The following is a 23,382-nucleotide window of genomic DNA, read 5'->3' on the forward strand; positions in this document are numbered from 1 at the left end:
TCTCTCTCTCTCTCTCTCTCGCGCGCGCGCGCACACGTATGCTTTTTATTTTAATGTCTTAAACTCAATTTAGACGATCTATAATTTGCGACGGAATTCAAAATAGAATGCTATTTATAATTTTATCTGCCGTGTATTTTTTTAAAATATACATTTGCAATATACATGTATATGTGCATTTTAATTCTTTCAATGTTTGTTGTACTACACGATGTATATAAAATTGTAAATAATTTATAAATTGTAAATAATTTATAAATTTGTAATTAAGGTTCTGTCCTGAATTCCGACGTAAACTATAACTGATCGTTTAAATGAGTTTTATTGATATATAAATTAACATCGCTAATTAATATTAAATTTTTTCATTGATTAATTTTGTTAATTATAATTAATATTAGGGAAAGATTAATGAAGATCGTAAATGCGAAAAGCAAGGAATGAAAGTGGTAAGTTTGAAAGTAAATCGAATATTCATTTCAAATTAAACCAATCTCCGATATGAAAGATTTTATGGAGCGTTTACTGTATACAAGTTTTTTTTAAATATATTTGTGTTAATTCAGATATTTAGCCACTGCGCGCACACAATTTTAAAAATACAATTTAAAAAATTTGTTTAAATATATTACACGTTCATTTTTAAATTAAATTGTTATATAATTTTTGTTATATAATTTCTTAATTTGACGTTTTTCCTTTCCCTTCGGAATATCTACCTGATTTCACTCGTTTTTCTTTCTTCCCTACAATGAATCGAATTGTGTGGAAAAATATACTATATTTATTTATTCCGCCAAAAAAAAAAGAAAAACGGGCCATTGTAACGTTACAATTTATAACATGATCTGTTTTTTTTTTTTAATAAGTATATTTATGAAGTCACACATTTACATTATTCGTAGCTATTTACATAACATCTACATATTGATTAATTCCTTTTAATCTTCAGAAATCGTCCAAAACAAATTTGTCAAAAGTAGTATACGTACAGATACACAAGAATCAAAATTCGAATTAACTAAAAAAAGTGATAAGAAATCTCGATGGAGGGAACCAGTTTTTTAACATCTTTCGTCCGATCGTGCCGGTTCTCTGTCGTTTCTCCTGTCTCCTGCTCATCTCTTGTGTTTCCCTTCTCTTCCATTCCTCATCCCGTCGACAATTGAATTTTACTTCCGTGTCGTAAATCCGCTACGTCATGCGCATCATTATTCTGTTCGATGTTTAAATTATTGTAAACATTTCTGCATATAAAAGATTGATTTAAGTTATAAAAATAAAAGATGAAGAAAATAGTAAGTAGATATATTATTTGAACATTGAATACAATTGAATATAATAGGGGCAAAACGTTTCTTTAATATATAATATCATTTTAATTTTACATACATATTTTTCTTGTGTGTGTTTGAGAGTTATTAATTTTTTATTTTTATTATATTTCTTCTGCCATTACATTATATATTCAATGATATTCTCACGAATTTATGATTCGCAGTAATCCTATTTGCAGCGTAAACACGTGAAAAATTTACGACGGAGCGAAGAGCTTCTTGAGATTGATAATAAAGTTTGCAGTCATCGATAATCGGAAATAACTGGATCAGATCTATTTCTAAACTGATCTGGCAAGATAACCGGCTTTAAGAGAGGCCCCAATGAATAACCAATAGTATCCGTTGTATCCCCGATGTCGAGGGATGGGCTATCTAACAAGTGGTCCATTGTTATCCTACGCGGCTGAGGTTTCCGTCTCTCTCATCTTTCGTCTTCTTCCTGCTTCGTCTTTCTTCTTCCGGTACATGCACTACGACCGTGAATATTCCGAAGAGACCTCGAACCGTCGCAAATTTTTGAACCACGTTCTGAAACGTTGTAACTCCAAAATTTCATCCATATGAAACATTCGACGCTGTCTTTGCGACTATCACTTGTAAAATAATTTACAACAAAAATCTAAGCTCTTTTAAAATTTATCTTGTAATTAGCCCATTAAATCTGGAGAATCTAGAAGCATATTTTCATTTTTGAAAAAAATTAAACTTTGAATCGCATTATTTTTTGCTTTTATTCGTTTTTCAGTCGGACAGTTTTATGGAGAAATATAAGTTGTTTATATTGATAGAATGTTCTATATCTAGCAAATAGATATCGCACAGATATATTTTAAAATAGTTTTATCTTCGTAAAACATTCGATATCATCTTTACGATATTACCACTTATGGATAATTTAAAACGTCCTAGTATCCTCTAATCATCCTGTCTCTCAAATCACAGGAACTTAAAAGTATATTTCGGTTCCTTTAAAAAAAAATTAAATTTAAAATGACTGTGTTTGCTTTCGTTTATCTTTCAATTGGAAATTATATAATATAAAGCATAAATTTAATATTGATGTTATGATTTTCTATATCAAGCAAAGAGCTCTATCGCAGATATATTTTAAAATAATTTTACCTTCGTAAAACTTTCGATATTATCTTTGTGATTATTATTTGCAAAAAATCTAGACGATCTGTTTTTTTCCAATCAATCTTTCAAACCGCAGGAATTTATGAGTACCTGTTTATTTCTCCTATAAAAAAAAATTAAATTAAAAGAACAGCATTATGTATGAACAGCCTAATGTTTGCTCTCGTTCGACTTTCCGTTAAATAATTATATGAAAAAGTATATAAGTTTTATGTCCCACCCAGAACAAGTCATGATAACGTCAAAATGACATTAAAATGAATCGGAAATGATTAAAAAATGACTTTTAATGATCATTTTGGAGTTATTTTGACATCATTTTGATATTATAATGACTTGTTTTGCTATTAGCAGCCATGTTATGATTTTCAAGCAGAGATATTGCATAAAAATATTTCTAAATAATTTTATTGTCATAAAATATTTGATATCATCTTCGTAAGTATCGCGTCTGCAAAAAAGTCTAGCAAAAAATTTGAGATAGTCTGGTACCTTCTAATCCTTTTGAATGGCGAGAATGTACTTAGGATATTTTCATCGCTTATACAAACAAAAAAGAGAAAGGAGCTGAATTTCGAATAACACTACATTCTCGTTTTGATCTGTTTTTCTGTCACACAATTATATGACGTAAATTCGTGTATGTACGGCGCGTGATTCTACGCACCGCTCTCGGTGCAGCTCCGCGAGAACGACCGACAGCGAATTCAATTAGGATTGCGGCGGCCGTGCAAAAACATTCGATCAGGAATAAACCGGCGCTGCCTGCCTGCCTGCTTGCCTGCTTGCGGACGCTCTTATAGCTCGTCGCTTTCCAGTTCGCGAATCCCATGTATAACGCGTATGGGATCGGAGATCAATCGTACGTTTTACCATCATGGACTCTTTCCGCGTGACAGACATAGATTCACGAAAACGATCAAATCGTATTATTGTTACGAATTTCTTTTGAAGATCCGAACGAAGATGACTATAGCAAGATCGTTGATATTTGCTTATTTATATATTATATACTGAATTAAAAGGCTGTTTTTGTCGATTACCTTCTTCTTATTAATTTTAGATATTGTTTTGTGTAGTATACTTTATTAGTTTCGCTGTATTTCCGATTGTTCCAAAAATTTTTGTTGGCAAAGTGTGCCTGCCTTTCACTGAACATACCTCTCTTGAAATGTGGATTCTTCAGTTAAAATTTTTTACCGATCTTATCTTAATGAGAATATTCACATTTTTTTCAAAATTCATCATAGTCATCATAATATGTATACTGTTAAAAATATCATGAAATATAATATACTTTTAAGTTACATAAGTTGAATTTAACTTCACAACATTACATTAAATTTAATGCATTTGTAACTGAAAAATATATTTGTGTGCATAAAATTTAATGTATTTTTCATAAAATTTCATGAACTTTAATATACTTTCCATAAAATTTTATGTAGATTTGCATGAAATTTAATGCACACATTTATTACATTTAAGACTATTGTAACTTAGATTTTAGTTAAATCATTCATTACTTTTCAGTTACCTCATATTCACAAACTTCTTTTACATGTTACTTAAATTCATAATAAAATTTCTAACAGTTTAGAATCAAGATATGTTTAGTGTTTTGTATCAAATGTACAATATGAACTATATTAATATTAAGTATATATATATATACCAAAATTATAACAACCCCCATGAAAGAACTATAGAATACTTTTCATTTAGTATATCAGATTTTTTTTTAATTTCAACCGTTGGTTGTATTTATTTTTTCAATTATTTTTATTATAGCTTAATGTAGATGATGTATTTCTATAGATAGATAAACATTTTTCTTTTTTAAATTAGATAATTTTCACATATTGAATCTCAGACAATGATAGATTCGCAAGCTTTAAGATATTTTTGTTCGATGCTAAATAATATTGTGGCCGAGCGATCGAAGTTACCGTTCGATGCATGCGTTCGTTTAGCACGGCTATATTTCTGTGGACGCGGCTTGGATTGTGCCTCCCTTTATTCTCCCTCGATCTTTTATTCGTCTGTAACCGCGACGAGGGAGAGGAAGAAAGAACTCGTAGTAGCTCAGATCGAGAATACGGATGCAAAAAACCTGTCCGGCATAATCGTATTATCGGTCACATCTTGCTCGATTTCTGTGTTCGTTTAGTAGAATTAAATCTGACGATTGTTCTATTCTTAAGAGAGAGAATAATGTATTGTTGTCCCCTCGAGAATAAATAAATAAAACTTGAAAGAAAAGTGCTGTCTAAACTTTCTATGAGAATAAAATGCGAAATACAAGATGAGAAGTGCAACGTAAAATTTTTTTTCGTTCTTATTGTATATAACTAAATAATGTTTAGTAATTTCAAAAATAATAATTTTAATAATTTTAAATGCGCGAATTAACGTCTTAGACGGAGAGCACAGACTCTTGCATAACGCATAATACATAAGGTGTAAGAAATTCAACCAGAGTTCTTTAGTTCATGGAAAGGAAGGAAACGAAGGACTCTGATTGGTTCATTTTATTATGCATTACGCGTTATGCGTTATGCACAAGAAAATGAACCAATCAAAGTCCTTCGTTTCCTTCTTTTCCATGAAATAAAGGACTCTGATCGATTGAATTTTTTATGCCTTATGTATTATGCGTTATGCAAGAGTCTGTGCTTCCCGCTTATAGCGATAACTTATAAATTCAGTTTTATTGTGTGTGTGTGTGTGTGTGTGTGTGTGTGTGTGTGTGTGTGTGTGTGTGTGTGTGTGTGTGTACCGGATAGGAGTAACTAATCGGAATCACCATCGGCTAAAACTATTGGACGTATATCGACGGGTAAACTAAACTGTCGTACTCATTTTTTTGTGAATTTCCTTGGTTTTTATTCTCTTTCTTTTTACTTTACTAACATGGGAGTTATGCGGGCAAATATCGGGATGCGTATCAATGCGATCGCGTTCGTGAATGAATAACTTAAAGATTAAGAGACAATTATTCGCTTAATTATTATACAACGTAGTGATCTCGTTGCTTTACAAGGAGAAGATGAGAGAATTCAGTGCAGAGTGGCCCATCCCCGATCGCGCGCGCGTTTATATGGTAACTCTCTTGCGTGCGGACGAAAATATTAACAATGAAAATTAGGCCATGCTGTGCCTTTTTATATTGCTTGCAACTTCTGCATAAGTTAATTTCCGATACATGTTTGATCATTCAAAGCACCACGAGTGGATGGACTGCCCTGCGCATCATCCGTATTTCTGGACTGTCTTTTTTGCGGATTTTTTTTATTTCGTAGAAAAATTATCTAAAACCGTGATGCCGATGCAAGAATGTATCAATGCATTCTTTATAGCTGCGTATATAATATATAAACGGCGAAAAATACATCGGCACATCAGTAATATCAGCGTAATATACAATGAAGGATTCGCACGGTAAACGAGCACACGTTGAGTTACATTATTGAGATTCATTGTTCTGCATTGGCTCTTTTTATAGCAATTGTTCTGGAACGGCGATAACACCTTTAAGTAATGAATGTTTGACGATACTGAAGTCGGAAAGTTAAGAAACACGTTAATAGGAACGCTAATTATCGACAATTTGATGGGATTATCCTCGCTTTGTTCCACCATCACTTAACAATAAGACAGTCAATATGATGTCATATGATGCGACTGAGCTAATCGAATGAACACTACATATTATGAAATAATTGAGATTCACTATAAAAATGTGCTATAAAAAGAGTCAAGACTTTACATTTTTTTTTTCGTAGTAACATGTACTCGTTATACAATGAACACTCTTTAATAAGTCACGAATCGTTTCTCTTGTCAACGCAATCTAATATCAAGCAGAATAGCAGATTCTCGCCCTTCGTCAAGGTAATGGAGATACCTCAGAAACTCAGTCGAAAGACCGATGGCTGCCACAAAACGCGCGTCTATTATTACAGATACGATCGCGCAAAAAACGCAAATGGTTTTCTATACAAAGTATAAAATTATAAAAAAAAGAAAAGAAATATAAAAGAATAATACAACGTACGAAAATATGAGTTGCTCGTGCGAAAGTATTGGAAGTTTGTATATATATATATGTATACAACATTAGTTTTCAACGCATCTAACTAATTATTCAACGTGCAGAATGAACGAATCTCGCTATGTTTCGGTAAATATTGAGGCTAGCGCAATAGAAAAATACTCTAAAAATGTAAACGCGCTTGTGTGCATGTGTTGTGTATGTGTGACTTGGACATCGAGATTCGAAACATTTCGTCGTCAATTTTGTCAGCAGTCATATATTTAGAATATTTAGATATCGAATTGAGAATGTGATTTTACTTTATATTTATCTATGTAATTGCAATTTCGATTACAAGTTTAGAGATTGCACAGTTGTACTATTGAGTGTGCACCGATGATACCAGATTGTCTCGCTGTATCGTTAATATCGCCCGTCATTGTGTTTCATTTATGATATACGTATAATAAATCTACGAAATTGTAGTATCGCATCGGATAAATTTATAATCAATTTCTTCGGTCAAGTATGACGCCATTTGTCCATTCTCTTTACCAGTCGTCGCAACCGCCTAGTTTATTTTCTATCTAATTAACGTAAGTTTTCCTTCAACGTCAATATGTAATAACATCGTAACGGACATGTAATAATACAAAAACACTCCTTTCTCTTACAGCGTTTTTCATTAGCAAAACTAGTGCGCACTTAGCATTAATGCTATTGTATACTATATATTGTATATAATAAAAATCTAAAAGTGAGATATCTCAATTGATAAAATGTCCAATGTGTATTTTATCAAATAGCACAATAAAATGTATTGAATATTTTGCGGTTTAATTCGTTTCTATATTGTTATTAAACGTACATTTTTACATCGATTTTTGTACAACGGCTTTAAAATGCACTGAATGCGCACTAGTTCTGCCAATGAAAAACGCTACTAGTACGATAAGCCAATACTACATATTAGGTCGAGTCACAAGTAACTTCTATCTTTTTCCTTTATTTTTACATAGCCCAAGTCGCATAACAGCGCGTGCAAAGCGCTTTCAAAGCACCTTTCAGACTACACACCCAAAACTTCAGTTGTCAGTTATAGGGAGAGAGGTATAGATTGGGAGCTCGATGTCTGGTAGATTATCAAGAATCAAGATTAGACGATATTCAACATCATTTATAAAGAGTGACCTTAAAAATTGCCCGTTTTTTAAGCCCTCAATTTTGGAACTGAACTGTGTGCTAAATTTTACCTTATATTGAAATATTACAAAGATTAGAAATTACAATTATCAGAGCTGGAAATGTAAAAGAAAACAGATTTTCGCATAGACGTAATACGTGACTCCCTCCTCCTCCAGCTATGATAACAATTGTCACCTCAACCTGAAACTTCTTTGTAATTAATATTTCATTGTAGGGTATCATTTGGCACAGTTCAGTCCAAAAATTGAGAACCAGAAAAATGGGCGAAAAAACCTCCCTTTTTTGGAAGTCACTCTTTATTAGAACTGGAAAAATTATATAAATTAATCGCAGAAGATAAAACAGTAGAATAACATGTGTCAAAGTACTGCAAGGAGCGATAAAAGACACTATTTTCTAGCCTCCAACCGAGGCCTACATAGACAAAAAAAAAGTTGTCAGTTATGTGTCTTTTATTGTATGTGAATAACTCGACAGATTTTTATTTACATTGATTTAAAAATTATTTTCGAAACGTAAATTTGCTTGAAAACATATTACTCTCTGAAAAATATTATAAAATACCTACTTGTTATGCGCATAAAAAGCGCTTCAGAATTGATGACAGTAAGAAAAGGAAAATGAGTATTGGATATTTTCCAGACGGCAATTTTGACCAGTTTTGATGGTTCTGACAATAAAATCACGAGTTCTAAGTTTCGTCTGCATTTTTCGGGATCATGAACGAGAAAGAAAGGTAATGACGACAACAATGAGAGCAACGGAGCAGACATTGTATTTCATCTGTTACGCCGATGTCATGGGTCGCTTTTATACTTTGACCATGTGTAGAATGCAAAACTTGTGAACCAGAATAATCTCTGAAAAACTCGGAGAATTAGTCGGTACGAGGTAATATCTACATTAATTAAGCGTCTCGTGTGCCAACAAGACGTTGAATAAGATTGATTTTTTGTTGTAGGTGGATAATCGTAATATTAGAGGACGACGCGATTTTAGCCGCAGCTGCGGTCAACATCCTCGATAGATTGGAGATGCGTAAGGCGCGAAATCATATTCTACGCTTCCTGGAGCAAAAGTAGTCAGTTTCTCTGAAGGAGGGGGAGCTTCGCAGTAACGGCGACAAATCGAAGCGTCAATCGCCGCAGATCACGAGATCCAGGATGAAAGAGATCGCCTGCAGCACCAAATCATCGAACAGGAATGACTCCAGGAAGCAAGAGAATATTATCGAAATTTCATTTTTGGCTGCAATGTGATAAGTATAAATACATCATGTATCTTGTGTATCTGCATACGCGCTTTTTTGATACTTTGCACACGCTGCTATGCTATGTAGACGGATTGTATGACATGGGCTTTGATTCTTTGTACAGTTATCACAGCGTCGTTCTAGCCTTCTTGATATTCAGAGAGTGACAAAGATAGAACGACACTTGTGTCGATTTGTGTCAACTGTGTCTCCTAAAAGGAAAGCAGCCATTGTTGACTTTGTGAAATTATATCTCTGAAAAGAAACCGTGAAAACTGATTCCACGCTGGTCAAGGTTATCACATGTGCTATACATATAGTATATTTTTCAGACGTTACTTTATCCCTTTTCTGTATTTGAATTTCCAAAGTATCATGTGGCACTTTTAAGTTTTTTCAATCTATCTTTCTTGAAATCATACTTCAAGGGTTTCTTCTTCTTTTCAATAATGAATCTTCAACCGTTAGGATCGCAGGATACTATTGTTCAGCTTCAAGTTTTAAAAGAAGAAATGTTTATCTGCTCTGATAAAAAAACAAAAGTCAATCGCTACATAATTTATTTGAAGGATTTTCCGAAAAAATAAATATTTAGTAGAAATTATTTATGACTCGATCCAAGAAAGAAATCTTAATCGTGTGACGTCCAAGTCACCTGTACAGGATGTTCGGCAAAAAAGTTCCATAACAAATATATTTCAATTAGAAGAATATTTCTGTATTCAGTATAAGGACGTACTTTGTAAGAATTTATCATGAAAAGATGCTGTCCTGTCCGGTATAAGATATATCATTTAAGAATACTATACTTTGTGATTCTTCGTACATACGTATCATAAATATTATACACTTTGTACCTATCTTTGTTTCACTTTATCTTTGTACCTGACATATTTGCTTGCGACACTTTTGCAGACAACCTGTACATCGCAATGACTACATTAACTTAACGGTTATCTAAACAAATTGTACAAATTGTACTTAAAGGTCTAAACAAATTTTAACATCCCATACACTAAGTAATAATAATTATATTTGCTCTGTTATGATCGCGTCGCGTCTTTTTAAGAATTACTCGCGTAATAATTCGTAATTAATATATATAATATATATAATGTCTCTTTTTCTTTCTCTCTCTCTCTCTCTCTCTCTCTCTCTCTTTCTATATATATATTTATATATTTAATATCTTCATATATTAAATAATCATAGTATTAATCTTATAAGTATTGGATTATAATAAAATTACCAAAAAGCAAACTCTCATAAAAATAAAAGGGTTTTTGTCGAAGCATGTTTCACATACAAAAGCAACAGTTACTTATAGAGGCCTTGCGATTTCTGTTATCTACTTATAGTGCATATACAATCTTCTCTTTAATATTACTTTACTCTTTACTACCTTTCGCATATCCTTACTGTTCGCGCATACGAGCGTCCACGTGTGTGTAAAGTGTGTTTGTTAATAATAAAAGTGTAAGTGCATGATAATTATAGATTATTATGCGTTCGTTTAGATTTGGCCCTTTTTCGGCAGAGTAAAAATTGATCGCGACTAAAGGTTCTTAATGTAATAACCGTTCATTATAAGATTAAAGTTAAAATCAGTCGAAGCCAGATTGCGACACTATCTTTTAAAGTAATTATTTTCCAGATTGCATGTAAAATGCATTGTCATTCAATGATAATTGATATATTGGACCTTCTTATTTTAAACCAAAAATCAATTTTAATATACTATAATATATAATTTGTCATTTTTAATATCAATAATTTTGTTTTATTTACGAATATAAAACAGCAAAAAGTTCTTTAAACTTTTATATTTCATTGTATTGATTTTAATAATTTTTTTAATGCGAACGCTTTCACTAAGATTACGCATATTTAATTTAAAGAGAGGCGTTACTTCTGCAAATCACTTAAAAATAAGTAGTCATTGTATTGTAAACATTTGTAAAGTCCAATAGGCACTAAGATATAATTTTTTTCCTTATGAATATAGTCATTCACACACACAACATAATACGCTAATATGATAAAAAATTGTTTTAAATAAATTTTGCAGTATATTGCTTATCTAATACTTAAGCCTCTCGAAAGTAATTTTTTTCTGTAAGTTTATAATAAAAGAAAGTTAATCCGATTGGATTATTTTAATATCGCAAAATGCCTTTCCTTATTGACATAGTTTACAATCCTTTTAATTTGAAAAAGAAGAAAAAGTAAAATTCTAATGGTTATAAACAGATAATTACTTTGGTATAAATATGTTAAAGGCTATTCAATACGTATAACAAGATAAGCAATGTTTATTTTTAATGAAATAAATTTCTAAATTGTTTCAAATGTTTTAATTATAGTAATGTAATTATTTATATTAAAAAACATATACACGTTTTAAAAACGTGTATATATATTTTTTAATATTTATAAAAGTAAAAACCTAGAAACTACACGTGAAATTTAGAAATCATGTTGTAAAACATTGAATATTACATGCAGTCTTGAAAGTACTTCGCATTTGCACGAACTTTCATTTGGAATAACACGAACGCAATTTGTATACTTTGCCACCAATCGGAGTGTCTAGTTCAACCTGGCTTTGTCAAAGATATTATGATCGATGCTAGAATAGTTTCTACGGTACTATTTCCATAAATAGCTTGCACGCTATGAAACACCTATGTTCTTGGGTTTTATAATTAAAATAGAGATATGGTTAATCGTCAACACTTGTGATAATATATATTATAAAGTAAATAATCATCATAGAAAAATTAATCTTTCACATACTATTTCTCTATTGTATAAAAAATCTAGTTAAAAAATTTGGAATGTTTGTAATATTTTAACTCTATTAAACCCAAAACCATAATTAGTGACGATCTACAGTATTTTGAGTGATTGTAAAAGACAGTCATGGTTTCCTACAGAAACTATAAAACCCAAAACCCAGAGTCTAATTGGCAGTATAGTGTTGGACATTGCGCCCAGCGCAAGGTGCATAGCAGAGCTGCTGCAATAGTTAAGAATCAGAGGATCCTTAACCGTAAAGAGAAAAAATTTTTTATGCGGCTTTGATTAAGTTAGTTGCGGATGTTACACGTACGTCGCCATAGTACCAGTTGGAATAGATGGTGTTTCCTCTGGTCTACCTTTAGGTCCATATTGTCCGATGAAGGATCCATCCTCCGTAAAACGTCCTAGAACAAACAATAAATTCTATTATTTATACAGAAAATATATAAAAGTATGACGCTATATGTATCATACAGTTTTTTTTAATTTTAAAATGAAGTAATGCTATAAACATCAGCGTGTAATTTTATCGGATATTACACAATTATGTTAATTTTCGAATTAGTTTGCCAAAATATGAGTGAAGCGAATGAAGTGTTAAAAGTGTGTATTAGGGAGACTTTGTATGAGAGCGGTTGATTCATAATCGGTGGAACAGATTCATCTGTTTGTATACTTTGATTTTAACAAGATTGATTGGAGAGTAAAAGATTATCAGTTAAAAGAGTGTAACAGGTAAATAGTAAATGTTTCAGGAACTTGTATTTCATATTTCAACTGTTTCATTTCAAGAACACATTTGTTGAACTTACCTTAAACTAGGGTGGCAAATGCTTGCGAATTTGGTTCCTGCTTACGATGTCGGCCATACTGACCAATGAAAGAACCATCTTCGTTCATGCCCTCTATATCGAGTCACAAGCAACAAAGCAAATAAAATATGTAACAAAATATACGCGCGTGACAAATTAAAAATAAAATAATCTAAAGCAAATATATAAATAAATATAACTTATGCGACTGCAGCTGTGAAGTGTACAAAAGGAAAAGTGGTTACATGATACAAGATTTAAATAAGTATGAAAATACACTCAGCTGTGTTCACATGAAATATGAGACTATTTCATTATGCTCTCTATACGAAAGTATTAAAAATATTATGAAAATATTAAAATGTGATACATTTGTCTATATTGCAACAATAATTGACACAATATACGTACCCTATTTCATAAAAGTCAAATTCTTCCCTAAACCTCTTCTTTATGTAACTCTTCTATTCTCAATTAATATATATTATTTAATTTCTCCTCTTGTACTGCTCTTTCTACTATCTTTTTGCTACGACATAAATTATACATACGTATATATTCTATTTTTCGATTCTACAAATTCATTTTTTTTTTACTCTCAAAATTGAGCGCGCAACATTTTTAGCATGTGTTGTTAAAAATGTTAAAATCGAAAATTGAGAATAGAGGATTTATTCGATCCTGATAATTTAAAACTAGAGGGATTTGACTACAATGTAGAAATAGATACGCGCGCGCGCGTGTGTGTAATTGTGTGGACGCAATTATTTTATCATAATATTTGATACTCGAAAAATACGTGTAGCAAATATTTTTAATTATATACCACTCTTATGTATCAAGAAATTTTCTAACACTATAGATATTAAACAATATAGGTTAGAAACGTGGTACGAATATAAAACAATGTAATTAAAAAGGCATATAACCACGAACGCCTGATATAGATGGCTTAAGAATATTATATTTGATATAGTACAATAAATAAACGTTTCGGTCTTGAATCAGACATTCTTCAGTATTAACTTAATTAAACGTGATACGAATATAATACAGTATAATTTAGGTCTTAAAATTAGAGTTTTACAATTATAAATACTTTAAGATATTACAAATATCTGTTAATACGTTACTAGCAGATGTTTTATTCCAATTCAGTGATAGATGTGATATTTTCCATTTAAACGCAAAATGTTCCATACGAATCAGATTGTTATGATACATGAAATAAAACATCTGCTAGTAACGTATTAACGGATATTTGTAATATCTTAAAGTATTTATAATTATAAGACTCTAATTTTAAGACCTAAATTATACTGTATTATATTCGTATCACGTTTAATTAAGTTAATACTGAAGAAGGTCTGATTCAAGACCGAAACGTTTATTTATTGTACTATATCAAATATAATATTCTTAAGCCATCTATATCAGACGTTCGTGGTTACATGCCTTTTTAATTACATTGTACTATAGATATTTTTAACAATTCCCCAAGTCTTATAAATTCTAAACCTATTACCTGTATCACCATCGCCATATTCTGCCATGGAATCGGTATCAGATTCAGGATGTTTACCATCCTGATGAGAAGAAGACGCCAAGGACGCGCGTCCACCAGCCGATTTGGTGTCCAATGGTTGCGAGTATTCATGGAATCCACCTTCTTCGGGATAGTCCCCACGTCCAGCGGCCAATTCTCGCTCGTGTACCGCATACTTTCCGCCTCTATTTCGTTTAATTACGCATACGATTATCAGCACTAAAAGAAGGATGGCGATTGCTAGCATCATTCCTGTAAAAATATCACAGCGTTTTTGATACGTGCCAGTCGTCAACAAAATTAGTCTAAAAATTTGATTAAAGAGAAAAGCATTACCTATGAACCAACCAGCTGTCGCTACATTCTCTTTCGGTTGAATAATGGGCCCTTCGCTACTTGTTTGTACTTCTTGAGGAGCACTCTCGCTTATGTAGTCTCCGTCGACAGCAACAATTAACATTATATAGACTTCACCGCTTTGAAGACCGCGAATCTACGTGATTTTTAATAATCGTATAATTATTTTGTTTATAAAATAACATTGAAAATAAGACCCTTTATGTGAGTACATCACCTAAATATGATAAGCGCTACTTGACGGTCGGAGCTAGATGTTGAAGTAATACATATCATGATCTCAGACAACTCATCGCTTCGCGTAAATGTACTCGGTAGAGTCTCGCTCTGAGAACGCTTCGCGTGTCGATAGACTTTAGTGCCGAGTCACTACAGTGTCTTATGATATGTATTTTTAAAATAAATTTATCTCAGAAATATGTATGCGTGCCGTTACTCTCGGACTTTCAACGCAATCCATTTTAAATATTAATAATCCTTCCAAATTTAATTACATACACCTTAAAAACTTGTAAAGAACTTATTGCAAAAAATATTACTTCAGTCTCGGTGATCTAAAGACTTAAGACGCTCGCATGGAATGCTAGAGATCCGAGTTTGATTCTCGCGACTGAGGTAATATTTTTCGTAATAAGTTCTTTACAGATTTTTAAGATGTATGTAATTAAATTTGGGGAAATCATTAATATTTCAGATAGAGATTATTAATATTTCAGATAGAGATTATCAATACTTCAAATAGAGATTATTAATATTTCAGATTGCGTCGAAAGTCCGATAATAACGGCGCGCAATTATATTTCTGAGATAAATTCATTTAAAGAATACGTACATGTATTGATTCAATATCTAATTTTGACCGCCAAGTGGCGCTTCTCGTATTTAAGTGATATTTTGTTTATAATAAATTAGAATATAGTTAGATACAATCAAAATGTAAATTTAATGAACATAATATTAACCACACTATTAATTTAAGCATGATTTGATGTTTAAGATTTCAATACAAAAGATATCCGAAAGTTTTGATTAATAGAATCCATTAAAAACATATCAAAAAGCGTCAAACATAAATTTATCATTATAAACATACCTCAATACTATTCGACTGGAACTCGGGATCCGTCTTCAAAAATATCGTTTCGCCTTTCAGCTTATAATGGACGAAGAAATGGCTTCCCGGATTACCATTAAAATTCGGCACCCAAATGATCCTAATGTTTGAATATCCATTCTCTACTGGTACAGTTTCCCATATAAATTGTGGGATATCAGGTCGTTGAGACATTTTTGTTTTTTGTTCGATAAAATAGCTATAAAAATACATTAAAAAATTATAAGTAACATAGATAAAATAACAAAATAATGTTTATCGCTTTACAAATAATACAAATGTTACTAATGTTTAACTTCGTTCTTGTAACTCACGCGATACTTACTCATTTCCTTCACCGACACTAGTTGTGGCACGTATGTGAACACGGTATATCGTATCAGGCGCTAATGTGGCTAATTTGGCACTCTTAGCTTGTGGATCCACAACATGTGGCTTTCTCTCGAGTAACGTTCCTAGCTTTGTGCCGTTCACAACCTGATAATAAATTCTATATCCGGTTAAAATACCATTCGGTTCTGCGGGCGGCTGCCACGCTAGATATAACGCACTGGATCCCATGGGGAATGCTTCTAGACCAAGTACTGTCCCTGGTACTCCTTCTGGTGTGTTAAAGTTTAAAGTCTCGCTCGTAGGACCGTTGTATCTGAACAAAACAAACATTATTTAAAGATGGTTACAAAAAGCAAAATTTGGACAGCAATATATAATCAATCAAAGTATTATTACCTGCCATTGTAAACGAGCATTCTCACGTAATTTTTGCTGTACGGAACGAACTTCTCAACTAATGCTTCCGTTTTATTACCACCGCGAATATCAATTTCACGCATTCCCTTTTCACCGTCCCTCTCCGTCCACGTTTGAATTTTGTATCCCACCAATTCGCCTCTTACCGAATCCTCAGATACCGGACTCCAACGCACATAAGCGGATGTACCCGATATTGGTTTATCTACTGTAAAGTTGCCGGGTGCTTGTAGGGGTACTAAAATAACGATTTAATGTTTTACAAATCACATAAAATAGTTACATGATTATTGATGTTAAAATAATTAATCTTAGCATATTAAATAAAATAGACTGAGACGAGTATTTAAACATAAATAAGAGAAAAAATCATTTTTTGTCAAAGCGAGTATTAATGCTTAGTAATACTCACATGTATGTGAACATACAAAACAATTATCAATTTGTAGACTATGTACCGATTCAGTTTGTCAGACTTTATTTCACGTCGATTAAAAATACGTTCTTTTACATACGTATACTGGTTATTACGATTAATGTCTTATGCCTCGGTGATCGAATTGGGAGGACGCCCTCACGGAATTCAGGAGATTCAAGTTCGAATTCCGGCCGATATTTTTCACAAGTTATTTACAAGTTTTTAAGATACTAGGAACATTGTTATATATAAATAGATTAATTATTAAAGCAATTAATTTAATTGTAAAATTATGATTTCAGTTTATGATTGTGTTTCAAATCTGACAAATCAAATCGGTGCACAGTCTACAGAACTAGTAAATTGTATTTATACATTCACATGAATATTGCTCACAAGGAGGACACAGTAACTTCTTCATAAATTCTAATCTCTTTGAGCATGATGAAACAACATCGAAAATAAATTATGCTGTTTCCGAGCGTTAGATAGAGGTCTTGTATTTTTTTTAATGTATGAAAGGACCCCGAACTAATTATATGGAAAGTTGGATCGCGATGAAATGAGTTAGTTTTCATATAATGTAACTTATAATGTGAATAAAAGATGTCATAGGTATAAGACTCAATAGACAGTTTTTGAGCTATGATACATCAAAGATGTAAAACTTGTGCTCATACACAAAATATCTTTGATATACTACAGCTTAAACTCCATTGTTGAATCTTATATACATGATATCTCTTATTCACTATATTATAAGTTATATTATATGTAAAGACTAACTCATTTTATCGAGATCCAATTTTTCATATAAGCAATGCGGGATTCTTTTCATACATTAAAAAATACTATCTATAAAGTCTATTCAACGTTCAAACACGGCATAATTTATTTTCAACATAGATTAATCATACTAAAAGAAATAGAAATTCTCCTTATAAGCACCAAAGTCCGCTTTGACCAAAAATAGGTTTCTTCTCTCTTATCTATATGTAATCTTAGTATATCGTAATAATAATAAAACTGAGCAATTTTATCAATGAACTACCGTCTTCTCCGGAGTATCCGATAACTTCTTTGGCTGGAACTCTACATTCTCCTTTTTCATTTATCGCGACAACCTTAATTCTGTATCTCTGATAAGTAGGTTGATTTTCTACCACAAGAGTATTTTTTCTCCAATCATGTATATTATTTGTAATCCAGTCTTCACCCGGTATATCTCTTCTATAAAATATTCTATACTCAAATTTGGCGCCATTATGCTCTATCTGCGGCATGACTGTCCATGAAATAACTAAATTTTGTGGCGTTGTACCCTTGCCCATAACATTGTCCGGATTTTTATCGGGAAGATCCGGTAAGGTAGTACAAACATCGCTGTGTGATGACGGTAGAGAAGTACCTGCGTAGAAAGCAATATCGATGTCTCGGTTTATAACGTATTTATTCCAAAGAGAAGATAACTATAGTAAATTTATTAAAAAATCGTGTAACATTTGAATTATATATAGTACTGAATTACATATTATTGTAATTTACTTAAAATAACCTTTTAGTTTTCAAGGATTTTCTCACCTATTTTATTCCACGCAAGAACACGGAACGTGTAATTAGCCCAGGGTGACATAATCACTTCGTACGTCTGGTCCGTAGCTGGGACCTGATCGTGAGCTACCTCCCAGGTATCTGGTGTAAAGGTAGTATTATATTGGATCGTATAGCGTAGAATGGGAGATCTATTATCTCCCATAGGTATCCATTGCACAATGGCCGTGCATTTGTCCTGGCATTTGATGCCGATTAATCTCGGCGCATTAGGTACATCTTGAACTATCAATGTCGCTTGCGCACTCGTTTCGTCAAGATCAGTGCGAGCGACACATGTATAGACACCAGAATCCAATTCGGTCGTCTTTGTAATCAACAGAGAATAATCGGAACTTCGTACAAATCTTGGTTCCATCTCGAAGTCTATTGGTTGGCCATTGCTTAGCCAGTCTATGGTTAGAGGTAGAGTGGGATCAGTAACAGCATTACACCTAGAACAAACGTAGAACAAAAATCATAAGCGATATTTTGTAATTATACATAAGATTACAGATTAGTTTTCCTTTTATTGAAATTTCAATATCTCTAAAAGAAAAAGGGCTACGAACCTAAGGTTAATCGTTATAAATTAAATTTTGAAACCGTTAATAAATAAACATGTCATTTAGTTAAAATATAAAACTTTAATTTGTCGGTAATAAACAACAAAATAAAAACAAACGTTTCGATCCCTGTTGGATCATTATCAATGTTAACAAAAATAACAGTGGAATTATTACAAAGATTTTTACTTCTCTCCACTTTTTCTTCCCTCTACTTTATTTTCCCCTTCCTTTCTAGTTTACTGCATCAACCTTCTTGTTTTAGCATGTCGATTTTATATTGCCTCTGAACATCTTAGAGAAATGACTATATTTTCACTCTTATCGTATTGCCTAAGAATAGATGACTTTTATATTATATTGACACACGATCATAAGGTATTTATTCTCATTTAATTTAGCTGCTACTAAATTAAATATATATAATTTATGACTGTACATCGCACAATTTCAATTCGTCTTAATGATTTTAGTATACATTTATTATAATATTAGATTATTTTTTATTTTTATTCCTTGCTTCTTAGTTTGTATCTCTTATTAGATTGTATTTGATTACTTATTCCTATTACATTTTTACAATATATTTGTACTTTTTAACAGGAACAATTATTTTTGTCTATAATCTACACAAACCAGAATACATGGTTATCGATTACAATATTCTTATAATATTTACTTCATACTGAGCGAGATTGATAATATTAATACTGCGATCGAGAGTAAATCATAATTTTTATATAATATATATATCTTATCTTTGTAATAATATTCCACTATTATTTTTGTTAACATTGATAATGATCCAACAGGGATCGAAACGTTTGTTTTTATTTTGTTGTTTATTGCCGGCAAATTAAAGTTTTATATTTTAACTAAATGACATGTTTATTTATTAACGGTTTCAAATTTTAACTTATAACGATTAATCTTAGGCTTGTAGCCCTTTCTCTTTCGATTTTTTTAAATTTATTGAGCCTTATTACTATTATAGTTCAATATTTCTTTGCAAAATTTTACCTAAATGTGGCAGTAGAGCCGGCTGCGACCTCATAGTCTTCTGGCACATCTGTTATCCTGGTATGCTCTTTCACCATCAAAATGGCGGACGCATTCACCTCACCCAACTTATTTTTGGCATAGCACGTGTAAGTACCGGCATCTAGGAATATAACATTCTCGATTTCCAAATCGCCTACATCTAGAATTTTGTAACGACCGCCGGTTAATTCTTGTCCGTTTCTGATCCATTTGACCTCGGGTTTAGGCGCGCCGAAAACGCGGCACGTAATCCGAATGGTCTTGCCATCTACTGAGCTTAAGTTCATAGGCGGTTGCGTGATATCTGGCGCGAGCGCCAACACATTTATAAATACGTCCTTGTAAACGTATCCAAACGAATTGGTAGCGTTGCATCCGTAATTTGCCGTATCGGTTTTCACTAATCTCTCGATGATAATTGAATTCGACGTGACTTTCCTTCTTTTATTCTCCGGCGCTTCGGATATCGGTTTACCGTTACGGATCCACTTAATTTCGGGAACGGGCACTCCGCTAGCCTCGCATCTGATTTCTGCAGTCTCGTCCTCCGCAGCATTCACGAACTCCGGTTCAACGGTGAAATACGGTGAAGCCATTACTTGCAGATTTATAGAATATGATTGGGCTCGACCCACTCCGTTTGATGCTTCGCAGGTGTATTGCCCCTGGTCCTCAAAATTGACGTGTTTTATAACGAGAGATTTGCCATAATTTCCTTGAATTATCCTATCACTCGGCTTGATCACTTGACCATTTTTGCTCCAAACCATCTGCGGCAAAGGCGTCCCTCCAAATATACAATACAGTTCTACCTTTTTACCGCGCATAGCAATCTCATTTTTCCTGGTGACGTACTGCTTTTCGGGAGGATATTTGTTCTGGCCGCTGGACGCACCCGTAGAAATTACATTTAGCAAAACCTTATTGCCTACTTTGTATTCATTTCTGAACACTGATGTGGCGGCACAGGCATAGTAAAAATCATCCGAAGCGTCGTCTCTCGTAACATTGCTGAACCAGAGATTACCCTCTGGATCAAGAGTCATCCTTGAATTATTGATTGACTTGATACCACCAGTGATATCCTGAATTAGCCAATAAACGTTTGGCTTAGGCCAGCCATCGGGTGGTTGGCAGGTAAGTTTAAATGGTGAACCTTCGGTCGCGCTTAACGGTATCGGATTTTCATCCTTAAATGAATTTAATTCGGCCTTTCGAACGAACACCGAATTCGACGTAGCTATGCCCCAATCATTTTCAGCAAAACACTGATATTGTCCTAGATCTTCATTTTGCGGTCTTGATATAACCAGAGTACCTCTACCAGGTTGTTGAGAAATGCGATCGTCATACGCTGGCCACAAATAGGGTTTTCCATTTTTAATCCAACGATACCTATATAAAATTATACAATATCAGAATTTCTTCTAACATGCGTCAAATCATACTTTTATCTCATAATAAAAAATAAATCGCTTAACAAGTTATTTTAATGAGTTATTTTAATAACTCATTATTAATTAATCTAACATCGATATACATGATGAAATTTAACACACGTTTTATAATTTGTTTTTTCTAATTTGTAAATAAATTTCTATTTATAAATAATTTCTTTTTATAACTGATTATATATATATATATATACCTGAGATATATGTATATATATATATATATATATATACACTATAATATGTATAAACTAATCATTCTTTATTTGTTTATAAAAAGCTGCACCAACGCCCGTATGATTAGATAAGTCAGTATTAGTGATGATTATTTCACACAACCTAAAGCTATGAGATCATCTTTGTAATTAAGATCGACCAGTTGTACCCACTTCTTCTCTATACTGCATGAGATGAATAAGCTCGACGTGAGTGCAATGTAACTTCAAATGAAATATTCCGAAAGTACGTTTTCCGTTCTTAAGCAACTTCAAGTATCACAAGTCATATTTACATAATAGCTATTTCCTTGATAGCACTCGCGAGGCACTATCTAACAATGCCAACAGACCGTGTAAAAGGCGACTTAAAGATAACAATATTTATTCTACATGTAATAAAAAACAAAATAAAAATCAAATCTTAAAAAAATCAGATACATACGTTGGAGCTGGCTCTCCTTCCGCTTCACATTCAATTAGAAATGGTTTATCATTTTCATTGACGTTTTTTTGTGCCACTTGAAACAGCTGCTCATCCGTTGGTGGCTGTTTAGATATTCGTGGCGGTGATCGAACTAATAAACAAAAAAATATATTAGATCCAGAACAATTGTGCCATTAAAGTAAAGGTAAACTAGTAAAAGAGAAATACACAAATATAATCTAAACAAGAAACATTTATAATTCATGTTTAATGTAATGAAACTCCGCTGTGAGAGATGATCTTCGTGATTTTTAACTTAATTATAATAAGGGTCAGCCACAGCTTACTATAATTTAATTGAAATAAATACATTAAGAGGATATAAAGAGAATGAGAACAAATACACGATAGAAGAAAACCCAACATTCTTTAAAGGATATGTACAGGTACATACAAACATTTTAAAGTAACGAATCCGGAATCTAATAAAAATTATATTCTACAGTTCGTATTGGAACTATGTTGTGTGTATGTTTATTGTTGTATTGGAGCCATGTTGTGTTTATGTTGTATTGTTGGAATTATGTTGCATTGCACATGTAAAATAATGTAAATAATGTATATGATAATAAAATATTCACATAAAAATGATTTACAATGTTTTCATGAAATGTTTCACGTATGTTTTAAACCTATTCTACAATGTGTTTTTTGTTTCCTTTTTCTTGTTTTTTTTTCTATTTTTTACATCTTGTCTTTTTGCTTCTCATCTGGTTTTTTTTTGTTTTCTGTCGCCCAAGATAAAAGTTAACGAACTTCGCAAGAAATAAGAAACAGTAACAAGAAATACAATTGTCGTTGAAACGGTCGCAAGGAGAGAAAAAGTAAGAGATAAAAAGCAAAAAATAGGAAACAAAGAGCACATTGTAGAATAGGCTTTAACAGCCAAAGATACTCTAGACACAGGTGTAATTGTGTGAATGTACAAATATTAAGAAGTGTATATGATCTGGAGTGTAAACAAATAGGGACACGTATATATTAGGTGTACAACTTTGCTTCCGCCGTTTTCCCATAGATGGCTTTAGCGGTAAGTGGTGGTCGAAATAAATAGATCATAGACGTCATACAATAAACTTGGGCGTCTGTCAACATAACCCCATAGAAACATTAATCGATTTGTGTCTGCATCATAAAGTTATTCTCGATTGAAAATGTCAGTTTACGAGCCAAATTCTCGTCATATGCGGGAAGTTTTAATTTTCTGCTTCAATATGAAGAAATCTGCGGCTGAGGCTCATCGAATGCTCTCAAATACTTAT

The 23,382-nt window shown here is 32.5% G+C and overlaps 2 protein-coding genes across 4 annotated transcripts in view; both read right to left on the minus strand.

Moving 5' to 3' along the window:
* shf (WNT inhibitory factor 1) overlaps nucleotides 1-6,953 on the minus strand; it is a 24,789-nt gene extending 17,836 nt beyond the window's left edge. The window contains exon 1 of the mRNA XM_018505622.1: nucleotides 6,917-6,953. Within this exon, the coding sequence (XP_018361124.1) occupies nucleotides 6,917-6,953 (37 nt within the window). The remainder of the gene's footprint in view (nucleotides 1-6,916) is intronic.
* Nucleotides 6,954-11,816: 4,863 nt separating this feature from the next.
* The window catches only part of Nrg (Neuroglian), a 25,482-nt gene continuing 13,916 nt past the window's right edge, over nucleotides 11,817-23,382 (minus strand). For 2 of the 3 annotated variants that reach the window (XM_018505851.1, XM_018505847.1), the window contains exons 3-12: nucleotides 22,079-22,211; nucleotides 19,947-21,362; nucleotides 18,352-18,815; nucleotides 17,822-18,178; nucleotides 16,332-16,590; nucleotides 15,928-16,248; nucleotides 15,582-15,801; nucleotides 14,468-14,624; nucleotides 14,111-14,383; nucleotides 11,817-12,177 (exon numbers count right to left, since the gene is read on the minus strand). In XM_018505851.1, coding sequence (XP_018361353.1) covers nucleotides 12,074-12,177; nucleotides 14,111-14,383; nucleotides 14,468-14,624; nucleotides 15,582-15,801; nucleotides 15,928-16,248; nucleotides 16,332-16,590; nucleotides 17,822-18,178; nucleotides 18,352-18,815; nucleotides 19,947-21,362; nucleotides 22,079-22,211 — 3,704 coding nt within the window. In that variant the 3' untranslated portion in view covers nucleotides 11,817-12,073. Of the gene's footprint in view, nucleotides 12,178-12,585; nucleotides 12,679-14,110; nucleotides 14,384-14,467; nucleotides 14,625-15,581; nucleotides 15,802-15,927; nucleotides 16,249-16,331; nucleotides 16,591-17,821; nucleotides 18,179-18,351; nucleotides 18,816-19,946; nucleotides 21,363-22,078; nucleotides 22,212-23,382 lie in introns of all 3 variants that reach the window. The other variant, XM_018505859.1, reaches the window with a different exon arrangement.

This window comes from Trachymyrmex cornetzi, unplaced genomic scaffold, assembly GCF_001594075.2.
Source record: "Trachymyrmex cornetzi isolate Tcor2-1 unplaced genomic scaffold, Tcor1.1 scaffold1061, whole genome shotgun sequence".
In the NCBI taxonomy this organism is placed as follows: Eukaryota; Metazoa; Arthropoda; class Insecta; order Hymenoptera; family Formicidae; genus Trachymyrmex; species Trachymyrmex cornetzi.